The sequence below is a fragment of the Mustela nivalis genome, assembly GCF_964662115.1.
Source record: "Mustela nivalis genome assembly, chromosome: 3".
Lineage (NCBI taxonomy): Eukaryota > Metazoa > Chordata > Mammalia > Carnivora > Mustelidae > Mustela > Mustela nivalis.
In genome coordinates, this window is record NC_139022.1 from 111527181 (window position 1) to 111542715 (window position 15535).

Here is a 15535-nt window from a genome sequence, read left to right on the forward strand (position 1 = left end):
CCCTCTAATTTTTATGTATTTCCTTACATTCCTTTTTCTGTTTTTTTTTTTATTTATTTATTTGACAGAGAGAGATCACAAGTAGGCAGAAATTGTTATCCTACTGTATATTCCTCTAACACTAAATGGCCTTCAAAAATATGATTTTCAGTGTCTAAATAGTGCTTTGTCTTAGAGATAAATATACTGTAATTTATATAACTATTTTCCGGTGGTTGGAGGATTGAGGTTTTACCATTTTAGGTATCAGTGGACGTTGTACCACGGAAGTTTTTTGTGTACCTTAAAATTGTTATCCTAAGACAAATGACTTTGCAGTGAGTCAAGGGTTGGATCATGTTTAAAGTTTGATTCATGTTGGCCACTTGGTACCATTTTACCTGATACTTAAAAAGTACATATATTTTATTGAACATGACATCTGAAACTAATGATGTACTATATGTTGGCGAATTTAATTTAAAATTTTTATAAAAAGGAAAAAGGAAAAAAATGCATATATTTGATAGATGAAAAGTAGCATGTTATTTGATACTGCATTTCTCTGAATGCAGTATCTCTGAATGTAAAGTTTACACTTTTTCCCCCTCCTTTTATTGGCCATTTGTGTTTCTTTTTTGTGAAATGCTTATTGATATATACATTGAAGATAGTTACACTTTATACACACATAACAAATAGTTTTATATTTTTTTGTTTGCCTTTAATCATATTTCTGGTATTTTAACTTATCACTCTTTTCATTTATTTTGCTTTCGTATTTAGAGAAAGAAAAGCCCTTCCAGCCTAGGGGATCATAAAAATATTCACCTTTAATGTCTAGTTGCTGTTTTATCCAGTAGTTAGTTGACTAGTATATTGCTGAGTCTGTAGATATGTCCATGTTATTATATTTTAGTATTTATTTTTAGATTTAATATTATCAGATTACATCTGTGATCAGTAGGCTGAAAGAATCAATTACATATGAAACTGATACACAATGTTGATACTAGTTTTTCATTTTCAAAGTAACCAAACTAGTGTGATATAATATTATAATATGAAAATATTCAGTCTCATAATTTGTGCTATATCTTTAATTCTCGTTTCCCTTAGGAATCAGTGACTGATGACCTCCAGGTTGACTGTAGTTCATCCAATAGTGAGCTAGTATCAGGTAAGATTATCAGATGTGAACTCTCTCAGCTTTGTTTCTTACAAATAGAAGCATCCATTTGTATTTTTGCCTCATCTTCCCATCTCAGTGGAAGAAGTGTCTTTCTCCTAGTCCAGGTGAATCCTGCATGTACAATGGACCTCATCCTCATCCTTCAAGCACACTCCAGTCAATTAAAATTGAGATCAATACTACAAAAGAGATTGACTTGAGTGTAACTAATTGAGTTTATTTAGAAAGTTTAGGGAAAGATTGCATGAGGGAATAGTAATTGAATTGACTTAGGAAGAAAAGGAGAAATTAACTGTGCAAGGAGATGAGTTAAGAGCCATCCAGGCAGAGGGAACAGCATGTGCAAAGACCCTAATACGCCACTAAGCCTTGTGAGTTCTATGAACTGAAAGAAAGCCAGTGTGACTGTAGTACAGAGAGAAGGGGGGAATGCAGTAATAAGCCAAGGTTCAACAGAAAGAGGCCTTGCATAACATTGTAGGCTATGTCAAAGATTTTGGTGTTTGTATTTGTAGCAGCAAGAAGCCACTGAAGTCTTACTTAGGAAAATATATGATCACCTTGGCTGTGGTATGGAAATAAGCAGAATGGATGCAAATAGATCAGATAGGGGGTTATACAGTAGTTTAGGGGGAAATGATGGCACTTTGTACTAAAAGATGACATTGGAAATGGAACAAAGTGGGCATAACTTGTGACTATTTTAGGAAATGAAACTGACAGAGTTTGGCAAATGAAGAATGAAGTAGATGGACGTATCAAAGATGACATCTGTTTCTGGCTTGCATAACTGAATATAAGGTGGTGCCATTTACTGAAAAAAAAAATCTTGTTTGAGGGAAGGTTCATAAATTATGTTTTTAATATAAGTTATGAGTACTTTTTTTTTTTTTTTTTTTTTTAAAGATTTTATTTATTTATTTGACAGAGAGAAATCACAAGTAGATGGAGAGGCAGGCAGAGAGAGAGAGGGAAGCAGGCTCCCTGCCAAGCAGAGAGCCCGATGCGGGACTCGATCCCAGGACCCCGAGATCATGACCTGAGCCGAAGGCAGCGGCTTAACCCACTGAGCCACCCAGGCGCCCCAGTTATGAGTACTTTTAAGATGATTAAGTAGAATGCCATATGGGCAGTTGGATATGGAGGGAAGCTGATAGAAAGTTTGTGAGCCATCTACATATTGGTGTAATCAAAGTTATTTTAAAAAATAGAAAGGATGCCATCAGCACACCAGAAATACTGAGGAATTCTTAAAATCAGATGAAATCAGATTGCTGAATATTTGAAGAACAGAGAAAAACTGCTGCTGTGGTAAGAACAGCTCTAGAGACATTTGAAACAGTTGGTCAATAAATGCAAAAAAAAAAAAAGTAATAGAAAGGACTCTGAAGGAATTGTCAAGGTGATGGATTAAACACTACATTATGTAACTATGTGGCCTGGTTCTTCTTCCTCATCCCTTTCTTACATTGGAAACATTGGCAGTTACAATGCTGGCTGCCAGGATAAACCATGGAAACTCTCCTAAGCAAAGAGAACTAAGGGTTTGGATTCTAAGTGTCAATTTTGAGGCTGGAATGAGAAGCAGAAGAGAGTCTGAAGTAACTGCAGAATGCCACAAAGATCACAGAGGGATAAAAAAGTGAAAGAGATAGATTATGCTTATGCTTATTAACCCCAGGGTACAGATGTAGTATGACTCTCTGAAGTGGAATTTCTTTTTTTTTTTTAAGACATTTTATGTATTTATTTTAGAGAGCAGAATGAACATGGCCATGTGAGAGAGAAGGAGCAGGAAGAGGGGCAGAAGCAGATTCCCTGCTGAGCAGGGAGCCCAGTATAGGGCTCTGTCCCAGGACTCTGGGATTATGAGCTGAGCTGATGGCAGACGCTTATCCGACTGAGCCACCCAGGCACCTCTGAAGTGGAATTTCTTTTCTTTTCTTTTTTTTAAGATTTTATTTATTTATTTGACAGACAGAGATCACAAGTAGGCAGAGAGCCAGGCAGAGAGGAGAGGAGGAAGCAGGCTCCCCACAGAACAGAGAGCCTGATGCGGGGCTCCATCCCAGGACCCTGGGATCATGACCTGAGCGGAAGGCAGAGGCTTTAATCCACTGAGCCACCCAGGTGCCCCTGAAGTGGAATTTCTGATAATGGAACCTTGTAGTATGTACACTATCCGGACAATTAGGACAGTGCTCCATGTAACCTACAATACCCAGAAAATACAGGAGGACATCACCATGCAGAACCCAGGTTCTCAGAATGTCTTATCACTCATAAGTCTCCAGAAGTAGGCTGCTGTTTCAGAGTGTATATGCACTGCTATACAAGCAAAGATTTTCAAGTAGAAATATAAACAGACAACCAAGAGCAGCCAAAACTTTGAATAAAATCAGTGGCATGGAAGAGAGGCAACAAATTGAGCAAACAGAGTAACCTTAACAGCTGAGAAATAGCAAAAAACTTTAAATATCTCTTTGAAGACAAGAGGCCGGGGCACCTGGGTAGCTCAATGCGTTAAGCATCTGCCTTCAGCTCAGGTCATGATCCCAGTGTCCTGGGGTGGAGCTCCACATCAGGCTCCTTGCTCTGTGGGGAGTCTGCTTCTCCCTCTGCCTGTCCCCATGCTCGTGTTCCCTCTCCCTCAAATAAATAAATAAAATATTGAAAAAAATAAAGACAAGAGACCACTAGATCCATAATATAACAATCTGTTTTAACAGAAATTATAGTCCCTAGAAACTAAAAAATCATCAAATTTTAAAGCTCAGAAAATGATCGGAATATTGAAATGAATTCAGCTCAAAATCAAATTAGCTGTCTAGAAAGTAGAATAGAGAAATATTTCCTAGAATATAGTACAAAAGAACATGGAAGGTGCTCAACAAATGCATTTCCTTCCTTCTCTTCTCTTTTTATGTTTAACTTATACTTGTTCTTCAAGGAAAAAAAAAATCAGGTGCTGTCTCTACTGGGAACTCTCTTGACCCATCTTCTCTCTTCCTACAAGAGTTGTTCTTCCCTGGGAATTCTGTGGTACTCTTTGTATACTTATGTTAGGACTCAAAACAGTAGTATTTTTGCTTTTGTTACTTTTGGCGCTAAAGCCATTGAGAATAAGCCCTACATTTTATGTTCCTATCTCATGTTTGGGACCTTATATAATTGCAAATCCTTGTTGAATGAGCTTTATATTCTGTTTAGAGAAAATAAACTATTTAATCATAATTATTATTTTCTTAAATTGTAGTTTAAATACATAATATATGTCATTGGTTACTAGATTTATCAAGTTGATGGGTAAAAGATAGAAGGAAATAGAGACTAGACTGTCTCTAATTTGCAGACTGGTTGTATTCTAAGACATTTTTGTCAACTGATATTTGAAACCTAGAATACTTTTTCCCATAATAAAATGTAAATGGTTAGGTTTGAACAACCTACAGAATTCTATTTAATACTTAAGTAACCATTTTAATTCTGTCTTGGAATGTAGTTAATTTTGCAACATGATGAAAATTAATTCAAGACTTTATATTTAGTATAGAAGATTGAACATAGACATTTACTTCTCCCTTTCCTGAGAGAGAAGGAAAAAATAATTGAGAGCTAGATGCCTAAAGTAAGGACAAATGAAGAAACAAACTGATCCAAGCTATAGTTTCAGGAATTAGAGGCATCACATATTCCTGAAGAAATGTGTACAGATAGTGTTGAAAATAGGAGGATTTTTAGAAATCTTTAAAAGTAATGGTTAAATGCTTTGCTCCCTTCCCTAACAGTGTGGTCAGACAATTACTCTTTTTCCTACCTTGGCAGTCCAGATACATTGAAGCACAGGATCTGGACTCAGGGATGCCCTATTGAAAAGTAGTAGGGGTACAGGGAGGAGGGAAGGGAATTAACTAAAGTTTGTATTCTTAGTGGTGTAACTTTCGGGCCCATTATCCCACCTTACCCCACTCAGGAAAATACTCCTTTTTTTTTTTTTTTTTCCAAAAAAGACTGGAGGATTCTGCTTTTAGAATCTTCTCTGACCAGAAGGAGACCTATATTCTAGCAGTAATGACCTGGTCCCTATCTTAAGTACCCTTCTGTGAAGCCCACTACTTCCTAAATCCCACTCATGGAACTAGAATTTCCAATTAATGTTTTAGAGCATCATTCTTGAACATTCAAGAATTAAAAGGCATTTAATGAAAGCATTTCAAATAAATGGTACCAAATGAAAAGAAGCTTGAAGGATACAGTGTAAAGTAAAGAAAAAATTTAAAAGCCATGTTTTCATTCTCCTCAGGAGAATGAAAATATGTATCCAAGGTAAAAGTATGGACTACCATGAAAAGGAGCAGTTGGAAAACAAAAAGTATTCTTAAAAAATAAAAATACAAAATTAAAAATAAATACATTATTTTCATACAAATACAAAACACAATCATAGTACAATTTTTTGTACAAATTTTATATAAATATTTACACAAATTTTATATGGTTTTTTATACAAATACAATATAATACAAATACAAAATTAAAAAGAAAACATTCTGGGCGCCTGGGTGGCTCAGTCATTAAGTGTCTGCCTTCAGCTCAGGTCATGATCCCAGGGTCCTGGGATCAAGCCCCACATCAGGCTCCTTGCTCTGCAGGGGGCCTGCTTCTCCCTCGCCCACTCCCCCCTGCTTGTGTTTCCTCTCTCGCTGTGTCTCTCTCTGTCAAATAAATAAATTAAATCTTTAAAAAAAAGAAGAAGGAAGAAAAAGAAAACATTCTGTGAAGGATTGGATGATAAATTTAAGGAAATACTCCAAAAGTTAAACTAACATCAGAAGATAAAAGATAAAAATAGTGTTAGTGGTGACACAATTCTGTGAGTATACTAAAAATCACTTAATTGTATACTTTAAAAGGTGGAGATTTATGGAATATAAATTTTGCCACAATAAAACTGCTATTTTAAAAAGAAAAATAATGGGGCACCTGGGTGGCTCAGTGGGTTAAGCCGCTGCCTTCGGCTCAGGTCATGATCTCAGGGTCCTGGGATCGAGTCCTGCATTGGGCTCTCTGCTCAGAGGGGAGCCTGCTTCCCTCTCTCTCTCTCTCTCTCTCTGCCTGACTCTCTGCCTACTTGTGATCTCTCTCCGTCAAATGAATAAATAAAATCTTAAAAAAAAAAGGAAAAATAATGAGAAGATGAGTTCAGACATTTTAACATCTGAAAAATAGTAGTTCGAGATATTATAGAGTAAACAGAAAGGAAATTATGAACACATAAAGCTAGACATTTTTCTAGAATTAAGAAATTAATTATAAGAAATTCTCTTTATAACAAAAGAGCCCACTAGCTGCCCATCACAATGAATGAAAAAAGACTCATACCAAGCACAACACAATGTAACTTAAATATCCTCAGGATAAAGAGAGAAAACCTTCAGTCTTCCAGGAAAAAAATTGTTGATTGCAAATAAGCAATGGAGAATATGAATGACATTAAGATTCTCAAAAGCAACTCCGGAAGCTAGAACATGGTGGGGCAATGCATTTAAAATTCTGAAGCATACAGATTTAGCAGAGATAGAATAGATGCCCAGGCAAAATTCAGTTCATATTTCAAGGCTGATGATGCCACCTGTATAACCGAGAGGGTTAAGGAAAGGTTTGTCACTCACATAATGAGACTTTCTAGAGAGAACCGCATCTTCCAAATAGGACTGAAAATGGCTTGAGAGAACAGGGAGAAGAAACAGTAGAAGGGGTGTTAAGTGAGGCCAGGATGGAGTTTCCCAGGCATGGTTTTAACTTGAAACCATTGCCAAAAGATGGAACATCAGGACTTTCTTATCAGCTTGCCCAGATGTGGGGCAGAGATAGCACTGAGGTTTGAATTTGTCAAACATCAGAAAATGAAATCAGTCATTTTAATACACGAGTCTGGAATTCTGTACCCAGCCAAACAATTACTCAAGCATGAAGATAGTAGTATAAGCAAATTTCTAGACAGGTCTTCCATCTTTTCCCATGAGATAAAGGAGATACTCCAGCAAAACTAGAGAATAAATCAATAAAGAAGAAATCAAAGTATCCAGCAATCAGAGGCAATCTGATTGACTTTCTTAAGATTCAGAAAGAATTCCTTAGGATAATGGTAAAAGGGGAATTCCAAGAAGACACCTGTGCATCATGTCTAGAGGACAAGAGGTCTGAATTTGAGCAAGTGAATTGAGAGCTTCAATAGCAGTACTTCTTAAAAAACAGGGGGAAGGGGGAGAAAAAGAAGGAAAGAGGAGAAAGGGGGAATAAGGGTGGAAAAAAAAAGAAAAGAAAAAAAGGGAAAGGAACTGATAGATAACTTGGAAATTTTTTAAAGTATTGAGAAGAGATGTATAAGTTTGTAAATACTTGGGACAGAATAGTGATCGGTACTTAGAAAACTAATTTTATTTATTTATTATTTATTTATTTATTTATTTTAAAAGATTTTATTTATTTATTTGACAGAGAGAGATCACAAGTAGGCAGAGAGGCAGGCAGAGAGAGAGAGAGAGAGGAGGAAGCAGGCTCCCTGCCGAGCAGAGAGCCCGATGTGGAACTCTATCCCAGGACCCTGACATCATGACCTGAGCCGAAGGCAGCGGCTTAACCCACTGAGCCACCCAGGTGCCCCTAGAAAACTAATTTTAAAATTGAGTAATCAGTAATTGAAAAAAACAACTTGTAGCAACTTGTAGCAAAAGGATCTGTCTATAGCTCATAGTGTATGGCTTGGGTATAAATATATTTGAGCTGGCATAATAATAGAATTGTTGAACACATTTTAATTTAGAAATATAAAGGGAGTGTTAGAAGAAACAGCTAGTAGTTAAAAATAGTTGACTCTGGAGATTAGGGAATTATGGGGTGATATGATACAACAGATTGCTGTTTTGGTTACAAGCCTTATAGAACAAGTTGACTTAATAAAAAAAAAAAAATATATATATATATATATATATATATATATATATATATATATATGGTATAAGCTGACATAAATATAACTTTAAGTGCATTTACATTTCTAACCTGTGACTCCAGAAACATCCTTCCACTGCTATAATCATGAATATTTATATATTTTTTTCTCTACCCAACTACCCAGATGGTGAGCATGGGGTTTTCCTAATTTCTAAGCCTGGCTTGAGTTCTGGGGTTTGGTGGAAGGTCTGGCTCTACTCTGTGTGTGGTGTTCATGGAATTTTGAAAACTGGAAGGCAAGAGAGATGTAACAACATGTGAGAGGGGAAGGATGAAGACAGAGTGAGAAGACTAAGAAGCGAGGACAGGGACAAGATACTCTGGGGCACTTGGAGTAAGAGAAGCAAAAGATGATCAACCTACCTATGACATCTGATGTGGCGAAGAGATTAGATTGGGTCAATCAATTTAAGTGTTGAGTGGTGGTTAGAAGAGGGGGCCAGATTGGAAATAATTGTCAACTTTAAGGATGGTATTGGAGTGGAAGAGAAAGATGTGGTAAGGTCAATGTAGGAAGGACAAAGAGTTAGTTGTCTCAGGTAGGTAATGGATGAGGAGAGATGGGCTATAAGTCAGTGCCCCACAGGAAAAATAAATTTATGAGAGTCATGCTCCCCTTTTATCCCTAACCCTCCCAACACCCTGCTAGTTTTTATTTAGAGTTAACATCTATCTTTTCGGTTAAAAATGTTTAATAAATGCTGACTAGAGAAGACTACATTTTCCCTTTTTTTACTAAACCTGTTTCTTAAGTTTTGGTATTAATTTCCTTCCCTTTCATTTATGTTAAAGTTCTTCACTATAGTTTATTCTATAGGGATAACTTTAAAGACTTCTTAGTCTGGGAGATTCTCTGTTCAAATATTTTGCCCCTTATTGAAAGGTTTGTTTTCTTATTATTGAGTCTTCAAAATTATTTATATTCTGGATTCCAATCTATTTGCAGATGTTTTCTGTCAATCTGTGACTTGTCTTTTTCTTTTAACAGTCTCTTTCAAAGAGAAGTTTTAAATTTATGAAGTTTAATGATCATTGCTATAGTTATTGTTAATCTTAGTGTTATAAGAAATCTTTGCCTACCTCAGTGTCATGAAGATTTTCTGCTCTGCTTTTTTTTTCTTGAACCTTGTATTTTTAGGATTTACATTTATGTCAATGACCCATTTTTTATCTGATGGAAGATATGAATGCAAGTTTTTTGTTTTGTTTTGCTTTTGCATATAGGTACGCAATTCCTTCAAGATAATTTGTTTAAAACAGTGTCTTTTCTCCACTGAATTGCCTTTGCATCTTGGTAAAAGATGCTTGTATAAGTCATTTTTGGGCTTTCTGTTGAATTCCTTTGATCTATTTGTCTGTTTAAGCTCATTGTTTTTTATATGGAATAACTAGAGTTACTTTTCCTTCTCAGTTAGTTAGTTTACAATTATGGGTTACTTATATGTAAAACTTGCATTTTGGAATCAAAAATCACAACTTAACCTAAGGAAGGGAAGAAATAAATTATGAAACTTGGTAAAGCAATGGAAAAAGATTATAATGGTTTCTCTACATCAAAGCCAGAATTTCTAAGATTGAAATAATGGTTTCTCTACATCAAAGCCAGAATTTCTAAGATTGAAATTAAAGTGGTGGGCAACAGTATGCTTTTTCAGTTGTTTGTATAAGTAATTTTACATTCTCTCTATATAATTGCATTTATGTTTCTACAAATATGAATTCCTAGGATTTTGAGTCTATTTGCTATTGAAACATTTTACCCTTTTCCTTTGTTTATTTTATAGGACTAAGTTTGCAGCATGGTATTTCTAGTTCTCTTCTGAGCTATTCATTCACAGACTCTTACACAGAACACAAGAGTTTTGGAGAGAGTTTAAGCAGTTTCTCATCACCTGAACTCTTCAGAGGATCAGATTCTTTAGGTAAGAAAATACTCTCAACCTTAAGCTGACCCATATAGAAATTGTTCCTTTGTTCACAAATAATATTCCTCTTGAGAAGATATGCTTGTCTTCCTCAACAAAACCTCCTTCCCCAGTCCACTACTGCATTCCATGCTTGATCACATAGGACTATTCATTAAAAGCTACCGGACAGTGCTCGCTTCGGCAGCACGTATACTAAAAGCTACCAGACAAGAAAAGGAAGAAGATACTAGGGGAATGCCCCCAAAACAGGCCAGTTTGATCTGTAGTATCCCAGAGAAGCTCACAATTTGGCTACACCAGTACTTGTAAAAAGGTATGTCTGAAATGTGAAAGATGTGGTGACTACTTTCTTACTCAAATGGAACTTAGAGATTTATTCTTTGGGGTGTTTTGAAACAGAGGAACTTTGGCCTATAGGATACTAAGCACTGCTAAAAACAAGGATCTGTGATATTTTGAAATGTTGGTCCCAAATACTTATTCCCTTGTGGTAATATTATATATCCACATTGTTGCCATATCCTTGTAGTGGGCAGAGTGTACTCTCTCCCTCGTTGGCTCTGGAAAAGCAATGGAAATATGACTTGCTTTGAGCAGTAGGATATCAGTGAATGAAACATAAGCAGATCTTTAAAATATGCCTAAATGGGTGGACTTGTCCTCTTAAACTTTTAACATTGTGAGAAGAATATATCGTAATTAGCTTCAGCTTCTCCTGTGGGGATCCCAGAATGAGAGGTATGGAACAGAACAGTCCCAGGCAATCTGTAGATTGCAGAGAGCTGCCCCAGCATATCAGCAGAAATGTAAACTGAAGCAAACCTGGTTGAACCAATCTGTAGACATGGGAATAAAAAATAAATGCTTTCATTTTATGTCCATGAGATTTGAGGGCTATTTATTACATAGAAAAAGCCAACTGTTTCAGATACTGTACAGAATGAAGTAGAGATGAAATTAAATGAAGTGTACATTAGGAATTGTTGTACCTTCTCACCTAATACCTGTTCCCTCACCAACCCAACATTCCCTTTTTCTGTTCAGCTTCCAGAATACTAGCATCCAGACTTGAACATTTCAGGCAGGAGAATGGAAGATTCTTTCCTAACAAATCTGAACTACCCTAAAGAAAATATCTAATGATATTGACCTCAGTAGCCCTTCAGTGAAGCTGACAAGAACACCCTAAAATGAAGTTAACTTGTGACAAACCCCAACTAGGCCACAGAAATCCCAGTTAGCCTCTTACGGCCCTCTCTTAAATATGAGTAGAGAGCCAAGAATCACCAGACCTCTGAGGAAAGTTTCTAACATAAAACATAGAGATCAGAACAAAGGAAAATATGGAAAAGATATCAGCAAAATGTTGGAATAAGAAGCCCTGGCTCCTCCTTCCCCCATGGACACACCAATTCAACAGTAATACATGGACTTATTCCTTTTGTGAGAAATCTAGAAGCTAGTCAAGGGACTCTTATACCCAAGGCATGTATGAGATCAGCCACATCAAAGCCAGTAGGAAAATTCAAGACACTCTCTCACCATAATCCCCACTCATAGCACATTGCCGCACAATTGGCAGAAAACCACCAGGTCCCAGCTTCTCCGTGGGGAGGGAAAAAAAGGACCGAACTGTGTGTGAAATTTAAATTTTCTGGGAGCTTCCCAAAGGATTGGCTACTCTTGTGACTGTTTCAGAGTGCTGCCTAAGGGAATGGCTTCTGTCTCATCTGTCTCAGAGTGCTGATGGGACCTGCTATATTCTAAATGACTCTTGGCCATTAACAACAAATACATTGTGTGAGGAAAGCTTAAGACACTCAAGGAACACAATGAAACATGCAATTTATACTTCACAGGGGTCCCAGAGGGAGAAGAGATGAGGGAGGGAAAGAAAGAAGGGAGGGATAAAAGAAAGAGAAGGAAGAGGGGGAAAAAGGGAGGAGGTGGGAGGTGGGGGGAGGAGAAAGAGAATGTGGGTAGAAGGAGGAAAAGGGAGAAAGAACATGCCAGAAAATTTATTTATAGAAATAATAGCTGCAAAATTCCCAAATTTGGGGAAGGAAATGCAGACCTAGGAGGCCCAATGAATCTCAGAATAGGCAAATCAAAGAAATCCACACAGGAACTCATAATCAAATGATCAAAAGCGAAAGACAAAGAATTTTAAAAGCAGTAATACAAAAGCAAAATAGAAAACAGCTTACATTAGAAAACAGTCTACAGGGACGCCTGGGTGGCTCAGTTGGTTGGACAATTGCCTTCGGCTCAGGTCGTGATCCCGGAGTCCTGGGATCGAGTCCCGTATCCGGCTCCCAGCTCCACGGGGATTCTGCTTCTCTCTCTGACCTTCTCCTCGCTCATGTTCTCTCTCACTGTTTCTCTCTCAAATAAATAAATAAAATCTTAAAAAAAAAAAAAAGAAAACAGTCTACATTAGACTTACATAGAAAACTAGACTTACATAGAAAACAGTCCACATTAGACTATCGATGGATTTCTCAGCAGAAACATTGGTGGCTGAACTGTACAGATACAGTTAAAGTGATCAAAGAAAAGAAACTGTCAACCAAGAATACTGTAACCAGCAACACTGTCATTTTTTTAAATGGAGTATTATTCAGCCATAAAAATAATTTTTTATTCTTTGCCATTTACAAAGACATGGGTGGAGCTAGAAAGTATAATGCTAAGTAAAATAGAGAAAGACAAATAAACCATATGCTGTCACTCATATGTGGAATTTAAGAAACAAAAAGAGCAAAGGGGAAAAAGAGAGAGAAACCAAGAAAAAAATTTTTAAATAAGATTTTTTTATTTGAGAGAGAGAGGGATAATGAGAGATAGCATATGAGCAGTGGGGAGAGGGAGAAGCAGGCTCCCCACTGACCAGGGAGCCTGATGAGGGCTCGATTGCAGGTCCCTGAAATCATGACTTCAGCCAAAGGCAGATGCTTAACCAACTGAGCCATTCAGGTACCCCAGGAAGCAAACTTGTTTCTTTTTTTTAAAGATTTTATTTATTTATATGAGAGAGAGAGAGGACAAGGCGGGGGTGGCTAGAGGGAAAAGCAGATTCCCCGCCCAGCAGAGAGCCTGATGTGGGACTCCATCCCAGGACTCCAGGATCATGACCTGAGCTGAAGGCAGTTGCCCAACCAACTGATCTAAGCAGGCGCCCAGGAAACAACTCTTAATGGTAGAGAACAAACTGATGGTTACCGGGGCACAGGGACAGCAGGAGGCCTGCTTCTCCCTCTCCTACTCCCCATGCTTGTGTTCTCTCTCTCCCTGTGTCTCTCTCTGTCAAATGAATAAATAAAATCTTTAAAAAAAAAAAAGTTGGGGCGCCTGGGTGGCTCAGTGGGTTAAAGCCTCTGCCTTTAGCTCAGGTCATGATCCCAGGATCCTGGGATCGAGCCCTGCATCAGGCTCTGCTCAGCGGGGAGCCTGCTTCCTCTCTCTCTGCCTGCCTCTCTGCCTACTTGTGATCTCTGCCTGTCAAATAAATAAATAAATCTTTTTAAAGAAAAAGTTAAAAGACTAAAACTATTAAAATAACTATAATAAAATATGTTAATAGATACACACTATAAAAAGGTATAAATTATAACATCAGTAACAGTGTGTATGAAGGGATAAATAAAAATATAGAGTTTTTTGGGGCGCCTGGATGGCTCAGTCAGCTAAAGCATCTGCCTTCAGCTCACGTCATGATCCCAGGATCCTGGGATCAAGCCCTTTGTCAGGCTCCCTGCTTAGCAGGAAGCCTGCCTCTCCTGCTCCCTTTGCCACTACCCCTGCTTGTGCTCTCTCACTTTCTCTCTCTCTCTCAAATAAATAAATAAAATCTTAAAAAAAAATAAATATATGAAGTTTTTGTATATAATTGAAGTTGCTAGAAGCTTAAAATAGATTGTTAAAACAAAATTTTATATAAGCACTATGGTAACCATGTAGAAAATACCTATAGAAGACACTCAAAAGATTGGGGTGCCTGGGTGGCACAGTTGGTTAAGCATCTGACTCTCAGGTTCAGCTCAGGTCATGATCTCAAGGTCCTGAGATCGAGCTCCACATTGGGCTCTGCACTGAGCATGGAGTCTGTTTTCTCTGCCCCTCCCCACCTCACGCTCACTTTATCTTTCTCTCAAATAAATAAATAAAATTTTTTTTAAAAAATTTTATTTATTTATTTATTTGACAGAGGGAGATCACAAGTAGGCAGAGAAGCAGGCAGAGAGAGAGAGGAAGGGAAGCAGGCTCCCTGCTGAGCAGAGAGCCCAACGCGGGACTTGATCCCAGGACCCTGAGACCATGACCTGAGCCGAAGGCAGCAGCTTAACCCACTGAGCCACCCAGGCGCCCCATAAATAAATATTTTTTTAAAAGAAGGTACACAAAAGAAAAATAGAATGGAATAAAAGCATATCAGTATGAAAAAACATCAATGAAACAGAAAGGAAGATGGCAAGAGAGGTAAAGGGGCAAAAGAACTAAAACACAGAAGATAATTGACAAAATAGTAACAGTCTTTTCCAGTCAGTAATTATCTTAAATGTAAATGGTTTAAATTCCCCAACCAAAAGACAAAGAGTAAGTGAATGGATTAAAAAAACCAAGGTCCAACATTATGCTGTCTACTAAAGTCTCTTTTTATATTTCAGGACATACATAGTCTTAAAGTGGAGCAATGGGAAAAGATATTCTGTGCAAATGATAACCAAAAGAGAGCAGGAGTGGCTCTTCTTATATCAGCTAAAACAGACTTTACATCAAAAACTATCACTAGACACAAAGACATGATGTAATGATAAAAAGGTCAATTAATCTGGAACATATTATGATAATAAATAAATAGGCACTTAGTATCAGAGTACCTAACATAATCAACTCTGATAGACCTAAAGGCATAAATGGACATTTATATGGTAATGGAGACTTCATTACTTATAGTTTAAATAATGAATAAAACATCTATACATAAATTCAACACTTAAAAAAAAAGGATTTTATTTATTCATTTGACAGACAGAGATCACAAGCAGGCAGAGAGGAAGGCAGAGAGAGAAGAGGAAGCAGACTCCCTGCCAAGCAGAGAACCCAATGTGGGGCTCAATCCCAGGACCCTGGGATCATGACCTGAGCTGAAAGCAGAGGTTTTAACCCACTGAGCCACCCAGGCACCCCTAAATTCAACACTTTTTTATTTCAAAATGTATTGCAAAAATACAGCAATTGTAAAACATGGTACTGGCAAATAGATAGACATATAGGTGAATGGAATGGAGAGCCCTGAAATGAATCCATACTTATACAGTCTTCTTGATTTTAAATGAAGAGTGACAAGAATAAACAATAGGGAAAGAATAGTCTCTTCAATAAATTATGTTGGGAACACAGGACTTCCACATATGAA

General features: G+C 37.3%; 1 protein-coding gene across 1 annotated transcript in view; it reads left to right on the top strand.

The window, feature by feature from the left end:
* The window catches only part of MEIKIN (meiotic kinetochore factor), a gene marked incomplete at its 5' end in the record, with an annotated part of 87586 nt that overhangs the window by 1091 nt on the left and 70960 nt on the right, over positions 1-15535 (top strand). The window contains 2 exons of the mRNA XM_082723374.1: positions 1099-1159; positions 9973-10110. Of these exons, the coding sequence (XP_082579500.1) occupies positions 1099-1159; positions 9973-10110 (199 nt within the window). The remainder of the gene's footprint in view (positions 1-1098; positions 1160-9972; positions 10111-15535) is intronic.